This window comes from Muscardinus avellanarius (assembly GCF_963383645.1).
Source record: "Muscardinus avellanarius genome assembly, chromosome: 3".
NCBI lineage: Eukaryota > Metazoa > Chordata > Mammalia > Rodentia > Gliridae > Muscardinus > Muscardinus avellanarius.
Window position 1 is genome coordinate 45,493,877 of NC_137788.1, and position 24,549 is coordinate 45,518,425.

Genomic DNA, 24,549 nt, shown 5'->3' on the forward strand with positions numbered 1-24,549 from the left:
CACTCCCTCTTCTCATTACCTTACTTTAGTGTGTAGTGCATTTCCTGTTGGGAGCTGGACAGATCCATAGTGGATCAAGGCTGGGTGGAACTGTATTGGGAGATAGGGTGTGGCAGGTGCAGTACCAGGTCTGCGTGAGAACAGTGAGTGGGGTTGAAGTGGGGGTTAATGAGATGTCTCTGTCTAACAAGGACCTAGTACTGTGCTGGGGGCACTGGACTCCTGCTGGTAAATGGCAGCTGTTTCTTCTGAAGGGCTTACACACCCTCTCACGTGGCCAGCCCCTGACCTGACTTGAAGACCTCTCCTTCTCTCCCACCTCCCGAGCATTCTACCTCTGAACTATTTCCAGCATTTTTTATTTTGAAACAATCTCTCTAAGAGAGGTAGAGATTTGTTGGGTTGCTGAGGCTGTTCTTGAATCTGAGATCCTCTTGTATTAGCCTCCCAAGTACTAGGAGTATAGGCATGTGCTACCATGTCAGGCTAAGGGTTTGTTGTTGTTGTTGTTGCTGTTTTAAATCTCAGTGTAACAACCAAGGAAACAGCAGGAGAAAGCTGGTGATACTGGTGAAATTGGTGAAAGCTGGTGAAACTTAACATAGTATGGCTGCTAAGCAACCAATACCATCTCTTTTGAGGGAAGAAAAGGGTCCTGTTATGTTCAGAATCTCTGACCCTCTAAACTGAGGTGTGGGCAGAGTAAGGCAGCCTAGTTGGTGAGGGGTCTAGTGATTGGACAACGGGGTGGGGAAGGAGGTGGGAAGCCAGGAGCAGAGTAGACCCAGTGACCTTGGTCCTCCAATCTTGCTGGCTGTCCTGTAGACATGCTTTATTTAACTCCTGAGGTACAACAGAAGATGTTATAGGGAGACAGATTTGAGACTGTGAGAAAAAAAAAGACCTACTTTGTAATGAGCAGAGCTGTGTCACAGTGAAATAGGCCTCGTGAGAAGTAATGAGCTCCTTGTCCTTGGAAGTATGTGAGCAGCTGCCAGATGCCTACCTATAGCAGCCTAAGGAAAGGCCTCTGCCTAGGAGCTTGTACAAGACAATCTACAGAGCCCTGCTCTGCACTGGGATGCTCCAATTCTGTGATACAACAGAGTGAATGGGGAGCCCAGGGAGAACCCTGCCAACCAATGGCCAAAGAACCACTGGATGGGATTAACAGGATATAGGCCATGCATGGACTTGCTTCTCCATGGCCTGTCTAAGCAGCCCTCAAGATACCTCTGTGATAGACATATGAGGACTAAGCACCTATGGTGGGGAAACGGGAAGTTAAGATAGGGACACTCACCCTCGCAGGGGGTCGACAGCGATGGCCCGGGGTTCACTGAGGTCACGGCTGAAGAGGGTGCATCGGCGGCCGCCATCGACTGTGGCCACTGAGATGGTCTTATTGCCTGAGTCTGTCCAGTAGATGTGCTTGTGGACCCAGTCCACTGCCAGGCCCTCTGGAGAGTGCAGCTGCTCATCAATGAGGACCTCCTGCTCTGCCGGGTCACTGGCCTTGTCCATGTAGGCACTTAGGAGAAACCAGAGCTGGCAGATGTTCCACCCACAGGCCCCTCCGGAGCTGCCTGTGCACTGCTTTCTTCCCTCTGGGCCATGCCAGTGGATTTTAGAGGAACCTGGCTCATTTATATTCAGTACATTCCCTGGGCCACCACATAGAGGTTCAGGCTTGAATCAGCACACTCTGGCCTGGCGGAGCTTGGTATAGTGGGGGACAGAAACTGGCAGGTAGATATAATGACCATACCCTCTCTGGATGGTTGGTTCCATATTGTCTATTACGTCCATAATTCTAACTCTCTAATCTTGACAATTCTTTTAAGACTGTAAAAGCCAACTGGCTGTCCTTGGATGTCCCATGAACATCTTGAACTCAACATGCCCATAACATCTATCCCCATTCTTAACCCTTACCAAACAGGCAGACTTCCCAAACCCCGGCTCCAGATTGTCCTCCTGTACCTCCCATCTCAAAGAGCAGATCACCATTCACAAAACCCCCAAGCCAAACACCTGAGATTCCTCAAATTAACCTGGAATTTAATTTTGACCCTTCTTCCTTCGGTCCCATACTCAATCTCTCACCAAATCTTTCTCTTCTGGTTACGCATGTTAAATAGGTTCTGCTGTAGCTTCATTTCTGTGTATATACATGTGAACTCAATGTTTCTATGTGTGGGGGGAGGTAGGAATCTCATAGTCAAAGAGTGGTACTTGAGATATTTGTTTCCATCTACCCATCTATCCCATAATTTTTCAAAAGTGAATCAGTGCCTATCCAGTGCCTGGCCATCAGAAGTCCTGCAAGTAGATCAGGACATGCAGGAGATAGGCTGGCGGCATCTGAGACAGAACAAGAACCTCCTTGGGCGTGCGGGGAGCTCCCAAGTGCCCAAGCCACTACTGTGGTCCTGGTCAGGGGTGCTGGGAGTGCTGCTGTCCAGAAGGATTTCTCAACCCCCAGATTGGATCAGAGGTTTCCCCTGTACTTTCCCCTGCACGATTACCATAATGGATGTCACTATATTGTCAGTGGGACTCTCCAGGCAGAGACCAGGTCTGCATCAACTTTGAGTCTCCAGGGTCTGACACACAGATGTGAGCTGCCTTTTAGTCTTCACCTGAGCAAAGGGTTTCTTCCTCTTTGCTCTGCCTTGCACTTCCTCACTAGAGGCAGACACAGTCCAGGCATGTGGGCTCAACGCTGCTCTCCCAACAGAGCTCTCTGCTTAGGCTGCCCAGGGGATGAAGTCCTGGTCTTCCATAGCCACTGTGATCCTGTACTCCTTCCAAGCCCAACTCTGTCCTGAGAAGCCCTAGAGGCAGAGGCCACCCTTCCTTTCTTCCTCCATCGACCCCTCCTCAGCCCACCCGTCCAGGCCTGGCCATAAGAGACTTGCCGCTCACCTGTAGATCTTGCGATAGGAGAGGTCACACCAGTAGATGCGATTGGTGGCAACTTCCACGTCTAGTGCCACAACGTTCTTGAGCATAGGGATGAGCCGTGAGTAGTCCCGCTTCACCAGGTCTATCCTCCGCACCTCGTGCCGATTGGTGAATATTAGGGATGGGCTCTTGCCAGCTGCCATGTAGGGAAATTGAGAGATAAGAGGGTCATCAAGCCGGGTGTGGTGGCGCATGCTTGTAATCCCCACGCTATGGAGGCTGAGACAGGAGGATCCCGCAGGTTCAAAGCCAGCCTCAGCTGGCTTAAGAGACCCTGTTTCCAAATAAAATATAAAATAGGTCTGGGAGTGTAGCCCGGAGGTAGGAGGCCCTTAGGTTCCATCCCCAGTACCACCAAAAAAAAAAAAAAAAGAGGGTCATCAAAAGAGGCAGGGGGTCTGAAGACCAAGCTTCTGCCACTAGATTGCTGGGTGATGGCTCATTTCCCCATAGAATAGGTGTGGTAATTCCTACGTCACAGGAGAGAGGAGCAGATGGTATAATTAGTGTAAAAAGACAAGATGCAAAGCACCATGCGTAACAGTTTTATTCTTTTCATTAAATAAAAACTCCCCCAAGCCTTTTATGACTTCCAATTTCTTCCTTAGGCCTGCACTGAGGCCTGTGCAGTGTAATCCATGCTCCCTGTCTAGCCTCATCAGCACCCCTCAACACACCTTGATTCCAACTACCAGACTATCTGTCATTACCTAGCCAGGGGCGGCTTTGTGCCCTTCCCCACCTAGAACGCATTTCTTCCCAGCAACTACCTCCTGGGCCTGGGGCTCCACTGCCAAGGGGCCCCCTGAGTAAGTTAGTGCCTTAGAAAGATGACTCAGCATGGAGGGCAGACGTGGAACCCTTGAAGAGGTTGCTGGGAGTCTTCATTCAGCGTGTGTTTGAGAAGATGGCACAAGATTAGCAGAGGCCAGATTACAAAGGGTCCTTATGACCTGGGTGATATTTGCTCTTCATCCTGAGCTAGTGGCAGAGGTGAGACCGGTGTGAAATCTGACACAGATTATATATAGAGACACAACACACACCTGTCCATATGTACACAAAACTCAGTTTTAGACTTAGGGTTGGAGTTTATGAGGATCATCAGTAACCTAGGCATTCCTGGATACTCCATATAGAAGTTCCCTGTCCATAGGCCTTTGGCTTCGCAGGCTGTTTTGAGATGACTGGGTCACTCTTGGGTACCAACATGGAGCAGCAGCTCCTAGCAACAACTGCCCCTGGAGCTGCCTGTCCCTGCATCCCCTCCCTCCCTCTCTCCCTCCCTCCCTCACATCTGTGATACAGAGCACAGAAAATAGGGCTCAAAGTGCAGGAAGGGGTAAGGAGGAGAGCTAGGTCCTGGGACCTGCTCTGCCACCAACAGACTCAAAATGAAAACAGTGATGTGTCACCTCTCTGGAGTCAGGAGCTGGGTGAGAGGGAGCTTGAGTTAATTCTGAATCAGAGCTGTGACAGGAAGAGGGACCCTGTGTGTCTATGACTTGAGTTTTTGTTGTGATTGTACTTCAGATGGTCATATGTATGGACTTTGTGCATATGTGGATAGTTGTGCATTGTCTCCACTGTACATAAATAATGGTCATACATCACATGTGTCCTGTGTGGAGGTAAGCACAGGTTAGATGGTATGTGTGATATGTATGTTATATAGTATATGTTGTGGGTGGTGAATTTGGGTTTATGGGCTACTATATATCTAATATTATGGCTGTTGTGTAGTTGTGATCTATGTGTTAGAGACTGTGTTCATGTACATGAACTCCAGACTCGTATATCCAACTGCCTACTAAATGCCTCCACTTGGACTTCTAAACAGTTTTCCAAAAACTGCTTCTCTCACCATATTTCCCAAGTCCACAAATAGAAATCCTATTTTTTTCAGTTGTTTGGCCAAAACCCTAGAGTTATCTTTTGCTCTTTATAGTTCACATCCCACATTCAATTTATAAGCAAATCCCATTGGCTGGCCTTCAAGACGTAGCCACAGTCTGTCCCCTTCTCAGTATCCCCTGCAGCCCCCGGTCCGGGCACATCACCTCTCTTCTCTTCTGCAATGATCTCTTAAATGGTTTCCCGGTTTTCTTCCTTGCTCTCTGCAGTCTGTTCTCAACACTGCAGCCAGTCAGGCCTAAATGGCACAACACGTTCTTCCTCTACTCAGAACCCTTAGCAGCTTCTATCAGATTTAGCAGGAAATCAGGTCCGCTATTTGGGATCTTCCCTGAGTCACCTCTGCAACTTCATCTCTTCCTGGTCTCCTTGCTCCAACTCTACCAGCTTCTTCGCTGACCCTTCAATCCCCCAGGCCTGTTCCTGCTTCTGGGCTTCTGTACTTTGTCTTCCTCCACCTGAAATGCTGTTCCTGTGGATGATAACTGGGTGGCTCACTCCTTCACTTCCCTAAGCTCTTTGCTCAGATGTCACCTTCTTAGTAAGGGCTTCCTTGCTCACCTAAAACAATGGTGCACCCCCCCCCCATATTCTACTTTACACTCCTTGGCCCTTATCACCACCTGCCAGGCACTATATTTTACTTATCTAACTTCTTGTCTATCTCGCCCATTAGAATACAAACAAATAAGGGCAGACAAGGCTCCGTGTCTATTTTTCTCACTGCTGAACCCCTAGTGCCTCTAACACAGTTAGGTGTTCGTTTTGAATTACTTCACTTGGCCGAGCTGATCAGTGTGTAGGCCATACATGTCATGCTCCTCGAGGGGGCTGCCTATGCTGTGCACGTGGTCCTCGTTTGTATCTCTACATTGTCTTGTGCAGCTGCCTTCTCTGTGGGCCATACTGGTGGCTCTGTGCAATGTCTGTGTGGGTGAGTGTGTGCAGTACATTGTAAGTATATGTATTCACACCTAAGCACTGTGTATGCAACCTGCTTTATGTGTGCATGCACATGCCCATAACTACTCCTCATGCATGTAGACACATATTGCTTCCAGTACTGCCTTGGAGCCTGGGGTGCCTTTGGGGTGTCCATACCCACAGCCTTGCAGTTCTTGGTCACTGAGTCCATCTCGTAGCCAGGGTGGCACTCGCACTTAAAGTAGCCCTTGTAATTCACACAGATCTGGCTGCAGGCATCTGGGTCCTCACACTCGTCGATGTCTGTGGGGAGGAGTGAGGTCAGAACTAGCAGGCGAGTCTGCCTCTGCTTGGGCAGGTGGGGATGGGCGTCTCACCACCACAGGTTTTCTGGTCCAGAAGCCGGTAGCCTGCTGGGCAGGTGCACTCGAAGCCGATCTTGAGGTCAGTGCAGATGTGGGAACAGCCGCCATTGTTGTGCAGACACTCATTCAGCCCTGGGGAGAGAAGCGAACTCCTGAGAGGCCAGGAGCCCAGAGGGGGTGGGAGCAGGGCAGGGAGCAGCATGGAAGCAAAGCCTGGGGAAGCAGAACTCCTGCCCAGACAGGAGGGCTGGAGACCTCATTGAGCCTCAGCCTCACCAACCAGGCGGCTGGGAAGAGGAGGTGCAGAGCACAGACCCCTGGCTTTCCCCGCCACGCTCTGCCCACCGCCAGGCCGAAGACGGAAGGCTTTCCCTGGTGGCCTGAGGTCTTTCCTTTCACAACCAGTTTTCTTAAAGCCCCTCCTTCCTCATGACCTCTGGGTTGAAGGGGTTTGCATGCATAACATTGAGCCCTTGGGTGACCCCAAGAAGGCCCTCTGAGATGTCCCTGTCTGCACATGATTGGCATCAGGAACCCACTTCCCTCCCAGGGCAGCCAGCTCTACTCCGGGACATTGGTGCCCCTCATGAAGTGATGCCTTGCAGGGATTCCTCCAGCAGCCCTGCCCACGGTGGCTCTGCTGTGCACAGCTGGCCAGCAGTGGCTCTCTCAGAATCTCCTGGAAGCACTGATTTCTGAGCCCTTGTCATTCAGGGCCTTTCTCTGGACACCCCATCTATTTATGTGCTTCTCTGGGCAGGACCCAGAGGCAGGAGTCTAAACACAGGATGCCCACTTCTACACTTGTAGTTCTCTAAGACCCCCAGGCCAGGCCTTTCTCTACGCTCACCTGCTACCAAGTCTGCTTTCTCCTACCATGAACTAACATGATGGATTTTTTTTTCAACTACTCTACTTTCAGAACCTGTCCCTCCCTGTTCCTCCACCTAGTCACAGGCCTGGTCCCAGTATTACCAACTGCTGCAAGGGATGAAGGGGTGCCAGGAGGTCATCTGGGTCTGGTTTTCCCATCCTCTACTCCCTCACCACCTTCTGGAGGGTCCTAGGGGAGATCAGGGAGTCCAGGACCAAGGCTCACCAAGTTCTCACAGCATCTCCTGAACTTTAGAATCACAGAAGGTTAAATCTCCAAGCCAAGGGAAGATACCACACCACCCCTCTGCCCACCAACTCATGCATTGCCACTCCAGCCAAGCCAAGCAGAGCTGAGCTGAGCCAGCCACGGCCATGCATACAGCTGAACTGAGCTGCCCGCCCCAGGCCATGCATAGCTGTGGGCGCCCCTCCTCCAGCCCGAGCCATGCTTAGGGAATGTCCCCTTTACCCCTGGGCCTCCTCCTGTTTCCCTGGAATGTTGGTGCCACTGAAAGAACAAGACCACAGCAACCCCATGACTCAGGAGCCGAGGGGTGGCTCAGTCAGGACCAGCCCTCGGAAGCCCCGCCTCTTGGGCTGGGATGAGACACGCTAGCTTTGGAGTGCTCTCTGGGGTACCACCTTCAGGAATCGTGTCACTCCAAGCCGCCCTGACCTCTGCTGTACTGTTATTCCCTGATCACCATCCTTTCATTTGCTCTCCCATTCACTCACTACCTCATCCATGCATCCCCTCGCTTCCTTCCTCTCCTTTTGCAGGTAGCAGCACTCCACAGTTCTATTTACTGAGCACTTGATGGAGTGACAGATCAAAGTGATCCTGGCTTCTGATAAGAGAAAGGTACAGAGTCCTCCAGGGCTGACGGTGAAGAGGAAAGATAATGGATCTACATATCAATGGCAACCCTTCTGTGAAGACCTGAGGGAAAGTCTCTGGTCTTCCCTAATTTTGCTGAGCTGCAGGTGATTCTGCTGGGGAGCCAGGAGAGGAAGGAAGGGAGTAGTGGCTCAGAGATGCCTGAATAACATTTGAGGCGTCCATGGAAGGAAGCCGTGATGTCACTTTCCCCAGCACATGCACACACCTGCACGGCACACCTGCATGCACACATACACACACACAAGCTTATGTGCAGAGACACAGACAGACCCACGGGCTACATGGACACATTCACACAGGTGTGGGAACACGTGCAGAGAAATATAAATGCAGTTTCCCCACCTTGCTCAGAGGAGACATGGATTTGGCCACTGGCCTCTCACCAGCAGAGTCAAAAGGACCACACAGACACAGACACATGCGTACATACTTCTCTTTGGCGTGTCATGCAAAATAGAAAAGAGTTTAGAAGTTCAATAGTCCCTGGCTAACTACAAGTGTGGGTGTGTGGGGAGCTGGGCTGAGTTGCTCCTGCTTCCCCGTCCCACGTTCCACAGGTTCCTGCTTCTGGGCCTTCTCTTGGCAAGGCCTGAGGCTGGAGAGAGTATATTTCCCACAAGCTCAGATTAAGGTCTCCCAGCTATTCTTCCTTCTATAATCTTTTTGTTTGTTTTTGTTGTTGTTTTAATCTTCAAAAAGGGAGGAAAGCTCCTGTTCCTGGGGAGCTTCAGAGAATGGAGTTTCTCTGAGTGCCTAGGAGGGGAGGTGCTGGGGGGAATTAAAGGGGGGGCTGATCTAGACTCTTCTCTCAGGGCTTTCTGTACAAATCTCCCTGAATCCCTGAGATTCTGGAATCCACAGAGAAAAGATGAATGAAACATCCTGGGTCCAAGCTGGGTTTCCAGTGTGTTCTCTGGATGCCCCCCCCCCCCCAGCCTCTGTTGCCTCTAGTTGAAACCCACCCTGATAGCTCTGGCCCTCAGGGGCTGCCTCATTCCAGTTCTCAAGCTAGTCCAGCCCTGAGTCTGATCCCCTCCCCTCAGGGCTTAGGATAGTACCACTTCCTGCTGCAGGGGACGCCCTACTCCCACCAAGGCCTGGCTTGACCAGTGGCCCTGATGCCCCTCAGTTGGCTGCCTGGCTGCATTCCCCAGGGTCTCCTGCAGGGCCTTAGAGGTCTCAGGCCAGGGCCCTGGCTAGATCAGTAGGGCCTGAACCAAGGAAGAGAGAAAACTATGGAGAGCACACACTCAGAGGTCTGAACATGGAAGGAATGAGAGGCCAAGTTTGTGAAAAGCATCATACATAAATTTTAGCAGCTGAGCTGGAAAGGAAAGGCCCTCAGAGCTTCAGAGATACAGAACAAGACACCCCAAGGACAACGAGCCCCATCTGAGGCCACAGGACAGGGCACATGTCCAGAGAGAGGGTCAGAGCAGAGGGGCATGTTAGGGCCCCAGCCCAGATTCCAGAAGGGGATGTGGCAGGAAGGTAAGTCCAGCTGTTGGATGTAGACAGATACCATACCACACTCTTTCAGCAGCTCATCTGACCAGTCCCGGCAGTCCCTCTGAGCATCACACACTTTCCCGCCGTCCACGCACTCGCCACTCTTACACTGAAATCTGCGGGGACCCTCACAAGTAGACTCTGTCAGGCCAGACAAGAGAGTGGATAGTGTCCATGAGACCTTGGCAGGACAGCCAGGGCTAGGCTGGGCTGGAGCCCACAGAGGACAAGCAGAGTTCCAGCACCAGCCCCAACCCCCACCAGTCTCAAGAGGTAGACAGACAATACACTCTAGGGCCTGGGACAGGACAGGATCCCAGGGATCTCAGGGTCCATGTGTCCTCTAGCTGAGCAGGGCCATGGGCGTGTGTGTCTGATTTGGCAGTATTGAAGCCTGGGGAGGGGACCCTGCAGCAGCTCTAGAGATTTCAGAGGCTGGACAGACCATCTCTTTTCCAGTCATCTGAGGACTCAGGGAGCTGTGTGTGTGTGTGTGTGTGGGGGGGGGCAGCAGGATTTAGCCTTTGCTCAGCCTGAGAACTAGTGAGGGGAGCCACTTGGAAGCTAGGACGTTAACAATGGGTGGGCTGGAATTCCTGCAGTGCCCTTTCACGCCTCCCTAGGCCTCTTTCACCTTTTGCAAAGTGCTTAAAAATCCAGTTCTGGTGCCATTAGGACCCCCTGGGGGGCAGGTGATTCAGGGGGCAAGGATGCCTTGGGGGAAATGCATCTCAGGGACTGAGAGGAGACCTCTCCCAGCTCTGCTCTTTCCAGGCCTGGCAGAGATCAGGCTTGGCCTCACGGAGGATGCTGCCCTTTTGCCTGACTGGACGCACCCTGTAGGCAGCCGGCTTCATCACTCCCGTCTGGACAGTCTTGTTCCTGGTTGCAGCGTTTGATTGCAAGGACACAAGTGCCATCCCCACACTGGAACTCCTCTGCACGACAGGTCCCCAGCGCTGCCAGGAAAGGGCAAGAAGAGAGGTTCAGGGTTAGCAAGTGCCAGGACAGCTCTCCCCCCAAACCCCATGCCATATCCACCCCTGGCAAGAACAGAACCGGTAGCCGAGCTGAGAAGTCCTCAGAGGACACCTGGCCAAGGCACCGCCAGTGTACAAATGGGGAGACTGAAGCTCAGAGAGGGAGAAGGCCTTGTTCAGGGTCATGTGGTACTCTGGCTGGCAGAGCCAGAATGAACACTCTGGCCTCCTGTTCCCTGACAACATCCTCTCCCAGGACCACTCCTCCAGAACAGACATGTGGCCTTCCCTTGAGTCTTGGTGCTCAAGACTTAGTCACTTGGTTTACTCAGCCAACCCTTCTTGAACCAGGTGCTGTGCTGGGGAAGGAGAGCCACGACTACCTAAGCCCCCAAGTCTCAAGGAGATTGGGGTGCATAGAGGAACTGAGGAGTACATGAATGAGGACATCACAGCATGAGGTGTGTTGTGAGAGGAGGCAGCGGGGTCCTGGGGACACTAGGAAGGGCCAGCGGGAGGTCTCTGGGCAGAGACCAGTGCAAGACTGCCTGGCCTGGGGCAGGGCTGCCGGTGGAGGTATGATGGGGGTGTCAGGTGCCAGTGAAGAAGCGTGGCCTCTGAGCTCCACCGCTTAGCATGACCTCAAGCAAGTCACTTTATTTTCCCAGCCTAAGTCTCCCTGGTCAAGCAGTGTATTCCAATCAAGGTAAGGCAAGGCAGCCTGCGTCCGCAGGCCCTGGGCGGGGCTGGGCGATGCGGAGGGGGCTTACGGCAGTTGGCCTCGTCTGACTTGTCCTTGCAGTCCCGGTCACCATCGCAGCGCCAGCCCAGGTGTATGCACTCGCCGCTGCGGCAGGCAAACTGGGTGGTGGGTGCGCAGGCTGCGGGCGCGGATGTGGTCCCCAGGCCCCCTCGACCGCAGAGCTCAGCCGCCTCGTCAGAGTGGTCCTCACAGTCGAACTGGAGGTCGCAGACCCAGCGCTCCGGGATGCAAGCACCACCATCGCCACCGCAACGGAACTCGCGGGGCCGGCAGGCAGGGTCCGCACAGCCACGTTCATCGCTGCCGTCGCCACAGTCATCGTCTCCATCGCACACGAACACGGCGGCCAGGCAGGAGTGGTTGCTGCACTGGAACTCGTGCGGGGCGCACACTGCGCAGGACAGAGAGCCGGTCGGCCGGCAGGGCCCATCCCCTGACTACCTGGCCTCTCACCTCCAAGCCAGAGTGAGTCCTGCTGCAGCCCTGGGTGGGATGTGCCATCAGGCAGCAGAGGGGAGCTTCCAGTGAAAACCTTGGCTACACACTTGCCCTTCCCAAGCTTACACCAGTGGGGACTCCTGCCCCGTTGCCAGCAGCATGGTGGGAGGCGGGGTGCTCTAAGGCGCCAAGCCCTGCCAGTCTCAAAGGTCAGGCAATAAGCTGTGTCATGGCACTGACCCAGGCAACTGGGTCTGGGGCTGTCCCCTTCTAGCATGCACACAGGTTATGCACACAGCATAACCCGCCTGCTGACTTGAGGCCCACCTGGCATCTATTGCTTTGGCCCCTTTGCCTCAGTCCTGAACATACATGCCCCAGCTCCAGCCACCTTTGAGTTTGCTGGGCCCAGTGCATGTGGCTGCACCGGAGGCCTTGCTCAAGTGGCTCCATCTGCTGGGAACCCACCTTTGCCTGCCACTGCCTCTACCTTTTTCTATTGTGACTTCTTGTCCTGTGAGGGCCCAAATTTCACTTCCTCCTTCTATAACCATTTTGCATTTCCCTGCTTTGGACATCTCTCTCTGCCTCTGCCCTCCTTTGTGTGGCATTCACAGCCAGCCCAGATGCCTTGAGGGCCTGGCAGGAGCTCCCAGCACAAGGTGGTGTGAAGCAGAGCAGATGGGTTAGACTGCCGGGGTGTGAGGGGTAACTAGGAGTGCACATGATAAAGGGCACAGGTCATGGCCTGCCGGGGGCCCTGGACTTCTTCCCTCTGGTGAGCTGGTCTGAGCTCAGAAACCAGGAGGACCTTAGAGACCAGCCAGCCCAGGTGCTTGTTCATAGGTAGAAAAACTGAGGCTCAGACTGACGCTGAGCAAACCCCGGGTCACAGAGTCCCCGAAGACAAGAGAACCAGAACTCAGGTTTAGGGCACGTCCTTCCCTCTCTGACTCATCCTCTCAGCTTTTCTGGGTTTCTTCTCTTGTCCTGGAGTATAAGCATTTTTTGGGGCAGCAACCTCTTCTTCTGTCTTTAGACACTCGCCAAGATCTGGCCTGGGGCCTTGGGTGCAGGGGCTACGACCACAGGTAACGGGTGGTGGCAGCACCAGATCTCTCCACAGGGGGGCACCCAAAGTCTGTGTTTCTGATGGGAAAATGTAGATTTTCATTGTCACTGAGCATAAAATGATGTCTTTGGTGTCACAATGTAGGCAGCTGCTGCCATGTGTTTCTGACAGCTCTACCAAGTTTCTGGCAGTTGCATTTTTTTATCCTGGGCTTTTGAGATACTGGAGCATTGGTAGGGAAAGCACATGGAAACAGGTACAGTAGCCCCCCAAGAGGATGCTGATGCCTAGATTGGCTCCCTCTCTCCTGACCAGACTCGGCCAGTGCATGTTGGAGGAGGGAGAACTCACTGCCTTTTGACAGTTCTGATAGAAAGTGCTTCTTAATACTGAGCCCTCACCAAGGTTCTGAAGCTGACAGTAACTTTAAGATCCATTCCACCCAGGCCCAGACACCCGACTCCAGCACTCACAAAAGAAGAGGTGCTGAGGGGTGGGAGCAGGGAGGATATTTTTTTTCTGTAGCACAAAAGTCCAGAAGACCTTCAAACTCCCCTGGCTCCTGTAATTAATGGGGAATGTTCCTGTCCCAACAAGCCTTAGTGAGAGATACTCTCACCCTCTGTAGTAGTGGCTGATGACCTTTATATTGGAGGGATCATCTGATTATGAGGGCAGGGGGTGAGGAGGGAAGAGGGTTCTCATGGGCCAGTGAGTCTTCAAAACAGTTATCACAGCTGAAGAAATGAACCATTACCATCACTGGGGCACTGGAACTGCTGGTGCCGGCCAGGATTCCCCCCACACCACCGTGCCCATACACCACCAGCTGCTTTATCAGAGCACCACACCTAGAATCTCAGAGTGCTGGGACTCAGCATCCTTGGGAGGAGGTGGCCTTTCCCTGGGCCAGGAGGGATGGCTGGGGCACACAGGGAGGTGGTGGAGGGCGGTGGGGCAAGAGCGGCAGTGGGTGAGTGCCCGGCAGGAGCCGTCCTGAGGGATCTCTGTATCTCAGCACAGCCTGGCAGCCAGTCTGTTTTCTCCTATAATCACGTGCCCCAGTGGGAGGGCTGTGGAGGGTCCATCTCATCCCTTCCAGAGCCTTGCTCCAGGCCTGGCACACAGTAGGGACCCATCAGATTGAAATGAGTGAGGCCCGGTCATGGTCCCCACTGGCCCAGACCTTGCTGGCCTGCTCCCTGGGAGGAGATAATCCTGTGTTTGAAGTTCAGCGATGTGGAACTGTCCTGGTGACCGCTTCCATCTGTCCCTGCTGTGGCTGCCGGGAATGTCCTCCCTGCCCTGTGACGTGTGCGCTTGAATCTGAGACTTCAGCAACAGTCGTCCCACACTTCAGGAATCTGTCCCCTCCGCACAATGCCCTGGCCACCAGATTCTCCACTCAGCCCGATCCCTGGTTCCCTTGCCCTTGCTTGGAGGTTGGTACACTGGTGGAATGGATGAGTGATGTCAGCCATGGTAAGAAGCTTCGCTGTCCAGACCTGAATTTGAATCTCAGTTCCATCACTCGGCCTTGGGCGCTTTTCCTCCCTCGTCTGAGCCTCAGTTTCCTCACCCATAAAATGCGGATGGCAATGGCTACTCATGAAGCAGTTGTGAAGATGGAAGAAAATGTCTCCGAAGTGCCTGGCTGTTCCTACTGTCCTGATTGTGCTCCCTTCCTTCCCACCTGCCAGGCCCCCGGGGACACACGCCCCTCCCCAGAAGCAGCCACCGCTGGGCTCTGGCCCCGACTCACAGGTAGCACAGCCGGCCTCGTCCGCTCCGCCCTCGCAGTCCTTCTCCCCATCGCAGCGCCACGAGGCAGGAACACACTTGTGGCTGGTGGGTCCACAGCTCAGCTTCTCTGCAGGACACACTTGCCTGGCTGTGGAAACAGACATCCATGCATGGCTTAGTCAAGAGAGACACAGGATTGTGCCAACCTGTCCTACTACCAGCCCCGGCCAGCTGGCCCAGGGTGCTCCACCAGGGTCCTCCTGCCCCACCTCAGCTTCTTCATCTAAATCTCCTATGTGCCCCTAGGTCTTTCCAAATTCCAAATCAGTTCCCACCACTGCCCTGCCTAACACTCTTTCATGGCCCCCTTGTCCTTGACATTTGAGTCCCTCCTATGGCCCATCCAATGGCCCCTACCTGCCTTGTCCGGCCGCCCCTCCCACTCCTCCAGCCCTTCAAGCTCCAGCAATAGAGCGCCATGCTCTGCACCCTCCTGCCACCGTCCAGCTGATGCCCGACTGAAGCTGGGTTTGCCTCCCAGATCAGTGACGCTGTAGGAGGGCTCACCAAAGCCCCTGCCACTCCAGCCCACCCCTCCAAGCCCCCTCTCCTGCTGATGGTGTGAGCCCGCTGCTGAGAGCAGCCGCTGCATGGCAGGGCCCAGCGGGACTGCACAGCTATAATTACTGCAGCCGCAATCAGAGGCTGACTGACTCAGTCAGGGACCTGAAGCCCCAGGGTTGGTTCTCAATTTGGAAGAATGAGAACCCTGCACAGGGCTGAGGCAGCTCTTATCCTGAGCTTTCCGGCTCCACGTGACAACCAAGGGAGAAGCATCTCAGACCCCAGGGTGTGCAGGCAGCCCCATCCAGTGGTCTCTAGGATGTGCCAGTGACAGTGCCAGACGCTTCCATTTAATTTTAATAACCTCAGCATGGAGACTGAGGAATGGGCTCTGGAGCCTGCCCGCATGGGTTCAAATCCTAGTTCAATCATTGATGTCACTGGCTATGTGACCTTGGGCAAAAGTCTATCTCTGTTCCAATGAAGTGGGGATAAAGCTAAGACCTGTCTTATAGGACCTGTTATGATGACCAATTTAATATCAATAAAGCACTTAGAAGAACACTCATCCCAGTACTGAGTGCTGCCTATTATTATTACTAACAGTACACATTACTGGTATTCTTTTTTTGTGGTACTGGGGATGGAACCCAGGGGGCATTGTACCTCCAAGCTACACCCCAGTCCTATTTTTTTTTTTTTTTTGGTGGTACTGGGGGTGGAACCCAGAGGCTTTCTACATCCTCTGGGGTATACTCCCAGACCAATTTTATATTTATTTGGAAACAGGGTCTCACTAAGTTGCTGAGAGCCTCACTAAGTAGCTGAGGCTGGCTTAGAACCTGTACAATCGTCCTGTCTCAGCCTCCCAAGCGCAGGAATTACAAGCATGTGCCACCACGCCCGGCTTTTTTAGTCTTTTAAATTTTGAAACAGGGTCTCATTGAGTTGCAAAGGGCCTCGCTAAGTGGTTGAGGCTGTCCACAAACCCCATTCTCCATTCTCAGCCTCCTGAATGCTGGGATTACAAGCGTGTACCACCACGCCCAGCTGGTATTCTTAACAATAAATGTTGCTTATTATTATCCACACATAATAGATGAGAACTCAAGTCTTGGTTATCTATTCAGTGAGTACTGACTAGGTGCTGCGGTGTACCAGACATGGTAATAAGCACCAAGTTCCAGTCACGTAGCTGGTAGAGTGGCATGAGGATTCAGGCAGCTACATCTGAGACCAGGCAGAGCCCACTGCACCCCCATTGCAGTGGCTACTACGTCTCACTCTGATCTCTGCCTCAGCCCAGTTTTCTCCTCTTAATAGTTGGGATGAGAGGCCACGAGGAGAAAAGGCACAGAAATGTGGAGGAGCAGGGAACTGTCAGGAACAAGGTCCTGGTCAATACTATGCCATGGGAGAAGAGTACTTTTGGTCTCCCCAAGTGTGGACCCCAAAGTTACCCCTAGGAATATATTTTATGCGGTATAAGGGAATCCACTGGGAAGATAGAATTCACAGTGTAAGAAAGGAATGCCATCTTTTCTATGGAAGCTACAGGATCACAAGAAACTGGCAGGCTTCCATTTTGTGCGGTGTACCAGACTAGAGCTTGGGTCTCCATGCTGGACCTTTGTACACGTGTCTATTTGCTCCACTCCTGGATGTGCCAGTTTTATATTTCTCCTTTTGTAAAATCTGCCCAGTAAAAACTAGCCAACCGGATTAGATTGTAAGAGCCATACTCCAGCCAATGGGGAACACGTCATGGCCTTCCCATTAGGAGATAAAAGGCTGAGCAGACTGCCCGCCGGGGTGCTCGCCCCCTTCTCAGCAGAAGTAAACTGCCTTGCCTTTTCTTAATTGAAGGCTTGCCTAAAATTCATTTTTAACAATAGGATTCAGTTTAAAGAAATTTCCCTTTACAAATACAACTGTTGGGTAGAACTCTGGAAAGCATCTATACCCAGCGACCTTTCAAAAAGGCCATCTCAGGGCTATTGTTGGGCAGTGAAGGGGGAATGGGAGCTTAAAGATGAGGTCTTCCAGGGCACACTGCAGAGGGTCCTCGGACCAAGGGGCAGGGGCGAGGGAGCTATTAGGAGTGCAGGTTCCTGGGCCTCAGCGCATACTAACTGAATCTAGACTTTGAGGGCAGAGCCCAGGAATCTGCATTTTAGCAATTCTCCACCCCAGCCTAGGTGATTACTAGGACCTCTGAGAACAGTACTGTGCCCATCGGAAAGATAATGGGATAAAAATGATCCAAGTGTTTCGGGGACCTGAGAAAGCAATGGGGTGGAAGAGCAAGGCGGCCACTGATCCCTAAGCCAGGCCGCGGGAAGCAGCACGTCACAGCGGAGTTGAAAGGCCCGCGTTACCAGCACCTGCGGGGTCGGGTGCCAAGTATTTTATACTTTCTCATTTCACCTTGCTGCATGGTATGAAGGTTTGTGTCCCCCTCTCCCGCAAATTCGTGTTGGAATTTAAACCTAACGTTACAGTGTTAGGAGGAGGAGCCTTTAGGAGGTGATTAAGTCGTGAGGGCAGAGCCCTCATGAATGGGACTAGTGCACTGATAAAAGAGGGACTATAACAAGAACTATAAAAGAGAGAATTCCCTTTCCCCTCTGCCATAGACTCAGTGAGGAAGCGTGGTCTATGAGGAATGGGCCCCCAACAGACATTAATTAAATCTGCCAAAGTCTTGATCCTCAGACTTCTCATCCTCCAGAACTAAAAGCAATAGGTTTTGTTGGTTATAAATTACCCAGTCTAGCAGCACAGTAGGGCATGACTGCAATTTCAGTACTTGGGAGGCTAAGACAGGAGAATAGCGGGTGTGAGGAAAGCCTCAGTAAAGTAGACTCTCATCAACCTAGCAAGACCCTGTTTCAAAATAAAAATAAAATAGGGCTAGGGGTATAACTCAGAGGTAGAAGGCCTCTGGGTTCAATCTCTAGTACCATAAATAAGTAAATAAATAACCCAGTCAAAAGTATTTTGTTATAATAGCCAGACCTGACTAAGATACACCATCACCCTAACCCCAACAGGTAACCAGGCCCTGCTGGCTGTGAGCACAAATTCCATTCACAAAATTCATCATGCCAATAATACCCCTAGGAATATATTTTATGCGGTATAAGGGAATCCACTGGGAATATAGAATTCACAGTGTAAGAAAGGAATGCCTTTCTTAGTGGAGCAGGGCAGTGGCCTTGCAGGTAAGCAGTCCCTTGCACAGATGAGGAAACTGAGGTTCAAGGAGACTAAGCAACTGGCCCCAAGTGCAGAGCAGGTGAGGGACAGGGTCTGTGTTCCTCTGACTAGAGCCCTGTCCTTTCCATCAAACCCTGTAAACTCCAGAACCAGTCCCAAACTCTCTTCCCCAAAGCTGAGGTGACGGAAACGGCCCTCGGCCATGTGCACCACCTCCAGAGGCTGGTTCTGCAGACCCCAGTGCAGCAGGCAGCCGATTGAACTTTTAATGAATATTTATACAGTTAATAGCATAACCTTTCAACAAGGACGATGATTAAACAATCCGTCTGCTTCCTTTCTTTATAATTAATAAGACATTTGCTGTCTCCCTAAATAGACAGCTCTAATTACAGGCTCTCAAGGACTCAGCATTGTCTGATATTGGCCCCCTCACCCCAAAGAGCAGAGGCTCTTGGAATGCCAGGGCAAGAAAGGCGTTGGAGGGTGCGTCGATGGGCATCCCTGGAGTGGCAGGAGCCAAGGTCCAGAGACGCGGAGGAGTCTCGGTGTCCCACACACCAGTGTCTCCTGGAACCTCGGTCTCTCTTGTGATGTGGTTCTTCTCCAAAGCTGGGCTTGAACTGGCTCTCCAGCTACCAGGTCAGGCCTCTCTCCCTAGGCAGTACCGATGTGCAGTGTCTCTCTAAAGGGATGGGTTCTATTATTTCCTCCATTTTACAAATGAAGAGTGCAAAGCCCAGAGAGGGTAAGTTGCTTGTTCACGGCTTTAGGGTGAGTAGCTTAACTTACACTGCTTAACTTATGGTATTTAACCTCTGTATATGAGAAAAGCAGACCCTGCTGGTCTTGCCAGCACATTTGGGCTGGAGAGGTGTTGTACAAGAAGGCCAGCTGATGTCCATTTTCAGGATCCTTGAGGCCAAATCCCCAGGCAGCATGGTGTAGGAGAAAGAGCATAGGTTTTAGAGTTAGATAGACTTGGGTCCAAATTTCACTGACGAGCACTAAGGTCCTTAGGCAGGTCACTCAGCTGCTCGGCACCCAGGCACTCTCGTCTGAAAACAGGCTTGAATAATCTAGGGTTCATGGGTAGTTTAAATGAGGAAACATTGAAATCCCTCTATTCAAGATCCTAGGAACAATTTGGAGTTCAGAAAACAGTCACCCTTGTTTGCTTTCATGAAATGTAAATACAAATGGCTGGTGGAGGGGCCTGGTTTTGCCCCGGGGGCCACATGAATCCATATGGCTCACAACACAGCCCCCCCCCCCAAGTAAGGCCTCTTTCTCTGTGACAGGCGTCCCCACGGGCCCTCTGGCCTGCTGTCCACACACCCAGCCCAGGTTCTAAAAGGTGGGCGTGAAGAACCTACTGTCTTTCAGACTTTGGGAGCCTCTGAAGTTGGTTTGAAAGGGGCTTGAAACTCCACCTGGGGAATAGCTGGAAGCATTTATTGATATCAGGAGAATCCTGCCCCACAAATACAGATCCATGGGCATTTTATCCAATTCATAAGTTTGCAAATTAATAAAGAAAATAATGAGAGTAACTTGGTAGCTGCTCATTGACGGAGCAGATCTACAATGGCAAACAACCTCCAGTGGGGACTGCCAGCTCTAAGGGAACTGGGCACTTGGGTGGTGGGAAGTCCCAGCGCCACGCAGGCAGGCCCCTGGCCCAGCAAAGAGTGTGGAACTAAGCGAGCGAAGGGGGAGCCACGCCAAGCTCTTCCACAGGGTCAGGCGAAATGCCTCTAGCTGGGTCAGTCCCTAAATGGCTGGGTGCTTAGAAAACCTCTGAGCCTCCGTTTCCCGATCTGTAACAGGTGAGCCTGGCTAATGAGTGCGGTCTCCCTTCCAGGTGCTAAGCTGCAAGCACTTATTCCATATTCAGAAAGTAGTGCCCGGAGTGTATCTTGTTCCCCTGAAGCTACCCTCTCCTCCCCCTCCCAACAGACACCTGAAGGTGGGTCAGAGCGGTCCCCAATCAAGTGAGCTATAATTAGAGCCAAAATGCTGCTTTCATTAGGCAAATGTTCTGGGCTTTTCCATTAGGACTTTGGCTATGTTTAATCAGTACAGAATTCAGAACCAGAGCTACAGGACACCCTAGCCAGCTGAGGCAGAAGACATAGTAGGGGAAACATAAGAACTGGGCCTGTTTCTCATCCCTTTCCCTCTCAACAGAACCCCACTTACACTATAGTGTGTGTGTGTGTGTGTGTGTGTGTTACTAGGGATTAAACCCAGAGGCATTCTGCCTCTGAGCTACACCCCAGCCAGCCCTATTTTTTCCTTTTTGAAACAGGGTCTTACTAAGTTGTGGAAGGCCTTGCTAAGTAGCTGAGGCTGGCCTCGAACCTGTGATCCTCCTGTCTCAGCCTCACAAGTACTGGGATTACAAGCATGTGCCACCAGCTGGCCTTGAACCTGTGATCCTCTTGTCTCAGCCTCCCAAATACTGGAATTACAGGCATACATCACCACACCCGGCTTCACTTATACTATTCTAAGACTATAATATTCTAATAAGCTGTTGTACTGGAGGAAGAGTACTTAGAATCCAAATAGCCTCACAATCCCTCAGAACCCCGTAAGGCAGGTGCCACTATGCCATTTTGCAGACAAAGAAACTGAGGCTCAGGAAAACTAGGCAACTTGTATGAGGTCTTACAGGCTAAAAGACCTGACCCAACTATTTCAGAAGCTAAACCCTACACTTTACAGTCTGTAATCTTTCTGTTAGGGGTGAGGAGTGGGTTTCTATCCTGGGAGCTGGCACAGCCCCAAAAACCTGGTAGGCGATAAAGGTTGTTATGGCAACGCCAATTAAATGGACAGCGGGCTGGCTGCCGGGTTCTCATTCAGTCGGGAAGCTGTGAGCAAGTGGGCTATCAGGTCCTGCTGCCCCAAGTTCTGCCTGGCCCTTGCCACAGTACACAACCTCCTCCAGGTGGCCCTCCCCATCCACAGGCCTTGCCTGCCTCTCACCAATGCTACCTGCACGGGACGTGGGGGTCCTAGGCCTCAGAGTTCACAATTCCAAGAGTTCAGGAATCTTGGAATTGTGAGTCTGAAATTCTAGAATGTTAGCGATCAGGGAGACCTCACAGGAATTACTGGGAATTACCAAAGGAGAGCTGGACCTTGCCTCTCTGGGTGCTGGCCTTGGCTGCTGCTCCTATAGGTGTCCTGGCAAACCTCAGAGAGCTTGTTTTGCCACAGGAGGAGGACTTGCCATGAATACTCTGTGTGTCTGAGGCGAGCCTGCCAACTTCTCTGGGCCTCCAGTTGCTCAGCTGTCATATGAAAGGGAGCCTGGGAGGCGGGAGCGGAGCAGCCAGGCCCCACATAGCCCACAGGGGAGAGAGGGCTGCAAGGGCCGGCAGGGGGGAGTGGGATGACAGGGAAGGGAGGGGCCAAAACAGCAGGGGTGAGTGGAGCCCCAGGGGGCCAGGAGAGATGAAAAGCGACATCAACGGTAAGAGGCTGAGCTAGCCCCCCACAGATAGCCACAGAGAGGCTACTCGCCCCCTCCTTCCCGCCCGTGTCCTTGGTTACTGCAGGAGTGGGGTACAGATGGCAGACCTGGCTAACTGCAGGAGAAAAGCCCCCTGCGGCCACGGCCCTCCTCCCGGGCACACTACAGGTGGCAGCTGTGGCCAAGGGGCTGCACAGTTCCAGCCTCAGTTTCCTTCTCTCTAAGTGGGGATCCACTGCCTCCCCAGGTTGCCATGAGGATGGAAGTCAGGGTGGGCGTGGCGGGCTTTGTTCTTTCTGAAGCTCAGGACAAAGCCCTGGGCCTCCCTCCTGCCCAGCGCAGCTGCCTGGACAGCTCGGAGCTTGGCTGTTCGGTGGGGAGAAGAAAGGATGGGGTCCTGGGGAGGGCAGGGGCAGCTGTACAAGGAAATGAGGGCCCCTTTCCTGGGGCAGGGGTCGCTCTTGCTCCTCTCTCCCTCTTTCTTTCTCACACACAGAGACTGGTAGTTCTGTTGCTAGGAGACAAGGGAACCCAGTTATCATCAGCTGCAGCCTTAGATGGGTCTTTGGCCTCCCTTGTCCCTGCCTTTGCCTGTAGGTCCATTATTACCCCTAAAGAGGGGCTCCTGGGTCCCCAGCAGACCCGCCACCCTCTACATGCTCCCCCTGGCCCCAACCTTTTGTCTTGGCCTCACACTGCTGAGGCTCTGCCTCTGGACCACTGGGGCCTTCCCCGCCCCCTGCTCATCTCCTTTTTAATTTAACAAATGTCACGGAATGACCTGGAGGGTGTAAGTTTGCGTTGAGGATTAGGGCCTGGAAAAAGAAATCATGGAGACCAAAGCCCCGAGTGCGCCAGGAGGCTCTGGCCCTACAGCTCACCCCTGGCTGCTTCTGTGGCCACCCAGCTGGCCGTGGACAATGGGGCTCCTGGGTTCAGCCCAAACCCAATGCAGAGGAAAGGGCCAGGCCCTCAGTTCCTGGCTGGGTGGCCACGGACAAGTCACTCAACCTCTCTGAGCTTCAGTGTCCTGCTTTACAAAATTCAGCAAGCGAAAGTACTTGTCTCCTGAGGCTGCTGTGTGGATAAAAGGAATTATCGCACACAAAGAGCTGAACACGGTGTCTGGCACATAGTAACCGCTTAACAAGTGCCAGCTGCCATCAACGCCATTGGAATTATGATTAGGGTCCTCAGGAACACAAGCGGGAGGCCTGGAGGATGCGCTCTGGTGCTACTTCTGGACAGAGCATTCAATGGGCTGTTTCTAGCTCTCTGGGCTACAGGAGCAGGCTCCAACCTGCAAGAGAGCTGTGAAGAAAGCCCAGAAAGGTGCCCAGCAAATGGATCCCTGGCTAGCAGCAGGGCACAGAGTTACACAGGCTGCCTCACCTGAACCTCACACCTGCCAGCCCAGAGCAGCTGATGAGGAAACTGTGGGTCCCCCCCTACCCCGAGCCCAAGGGCAGGACTTACTGCAAGTGGCCTCCGACTCATCGGAGCCATCAGGACACTCCTCCTCTCCGTCACACTTCCACCGCTCAGGGATGCAGTGGCCGTTGTCACAGGTGAAGTCGCTGTCCGCACAGGTCTTCTTGGCTGTGGGGCAAGGAGAAGGCATGTGAGGGGCCTGGTGGGCACAGGAGGCTTTGCTAAGACACACAGTCAGGAGTCGAGAGACTGCAACGTGCTCAGCTTATAAGGTGGACCACACGACCTCCCACAGCAGCAGGAGGCCACGGAGTGCCTCACCGACCAAGGGGTTCATTCCACAGGCAAATACAGGACATGGGGCCACCCTCCAAGTCCAGCAAGGATGACAGGGTCCATCATATCCTTGACACCCCTCACTTCCCTCCAAGCCCAGTTCCCAGTTCCACTGTCACCACTTCCAAAGGGCATTCCCTCCCCTTTCAGCCAGCTCTCTAGCCCGTCACCTGCCTCTTCCACCCCCAGCCTGATGAAGCCCAGGCCCCTTCACCAGCACAAGCTCTAAATGTAAACAATTCCTTCCCAGTACTTGGGAGGCTGAGACAGGAAGATTATAGAATCGAGGCCAGTCTTAGCAATTTAGCAAGGCCCTCAACAATGTAGTGAGATTGTTTCAAAATAAAAAATAAAACAGGGGCTGGGAGTGTAGCTCAGAGGTAGTCTGCCCCTGGGTTCAATCCCCAGAACCACACACACACACACACACACAAAAAAAAAAAAAAAAAAATAGTAAACAATTCCTTTGTGGTATTTTGTGCTCAGAGTGGTGATGGAGCATCTACTGGGCAAAACACCACTTCATTCCCTACGAAGGCATTGACAAGGTCCAGCCAGAAACCTCTGTCCTGCACCAGGGCTTTGGATCCCAGCTGGGCTCCTTGCATTGCTCGGCCCTGGGGACGTGGCTTAACCTCTGAGCCTCCCTTTTCTTAACCATGTGAGGGGGAGAAGGAAGCAAAGGGCTATCTATGAGGAGGGCGCGAAGTTACGCTGTGGGAGGCACCTGTGCTCAGCAGAGGCTCTGAGTGGAGCTACTGCTGCTTCCCTGGTTTGAGCATTAATCAGAAGTGGAAGACACAGGGTGCTCTGCGCCTGCACGGGCGAGGTCGAAGGCTAATTCCATAGCTGGCGGCAGAGTGGGGACAAGAGTGGATAGTAGCCGGGCGTGGTGGCGCACGCTTGTAATCCCCGCGCTTGGGAGGCGGAGACAGGAGGATCGCGCAGGTTCGAAGCCAGCCGCGCGCGCTGGCTTAGGAGACCCTGTTTCCAAATAAAAATGTAAAAATCGGTCTGGGAGTGTAGCCCGGAGGTAGAAGGGCTTCCAGGAACCCCAGTACCA

The 24,549-nt window shown here is 52.7% G+C and overlaps 1 protein-coding gene across 8 annotated transcripts in view; it reads right to left on the reverse strand.

Annotated features, from left to right (window-relative positions):
* The window catches only part of LRP8 (LDL receptor related protein 8), a gene marked incomplete at both ends in the record, with an annotated part of 75,702 nt that overhangs the window by 18,263 nt on the left and 32,890 nt on the right, over window positions 1-24,549 (reverse strand). For 2 of the 8 annotated variants that reach the window (XM_080691116.1, XM_080691115.1), the window contains 8 exons: window positions 1,304-1,531; window positions 2,929-3,103; window positions 5,983-6,108; window positions 6,183-6,302; window positions 10,293-10,415; window positions 11,207-11,590; window positions 14,472-14,600; window positions 23,196-23,318. In XM_080691116.1, coding sequence (XP_080547242.1) covers window positions 1,304-1,531; window positions 2,929-3,103; window positions 5,983-6,108; window positions 6,183-6,302; window positions 10,293-10,415; window positions 11,207-11,590; window positions 14,472-14,600; window positions 23,196-23,318 — 1,408 coding nt within the window. Of the gene's footprint in view, window positions 1-1,303; window positions 1,532-2,928; window positions 3,104-5,982; window positions 6,109-6,182; window positions 6,303-7,515; window positions 7,555-9,474; window positions 9,598-10,292; window positions 10,416-11,206; window positions 11,591-14,471; window positions 14,601-23,195; window positions 23,319-24,549 lie in introns of all 8 variants that reach the window. The other 6 variants (XM_080691113.1, XM_080691114.1, XM_080691119.1 and 3 more) reach the window with 6 other exon arrangements.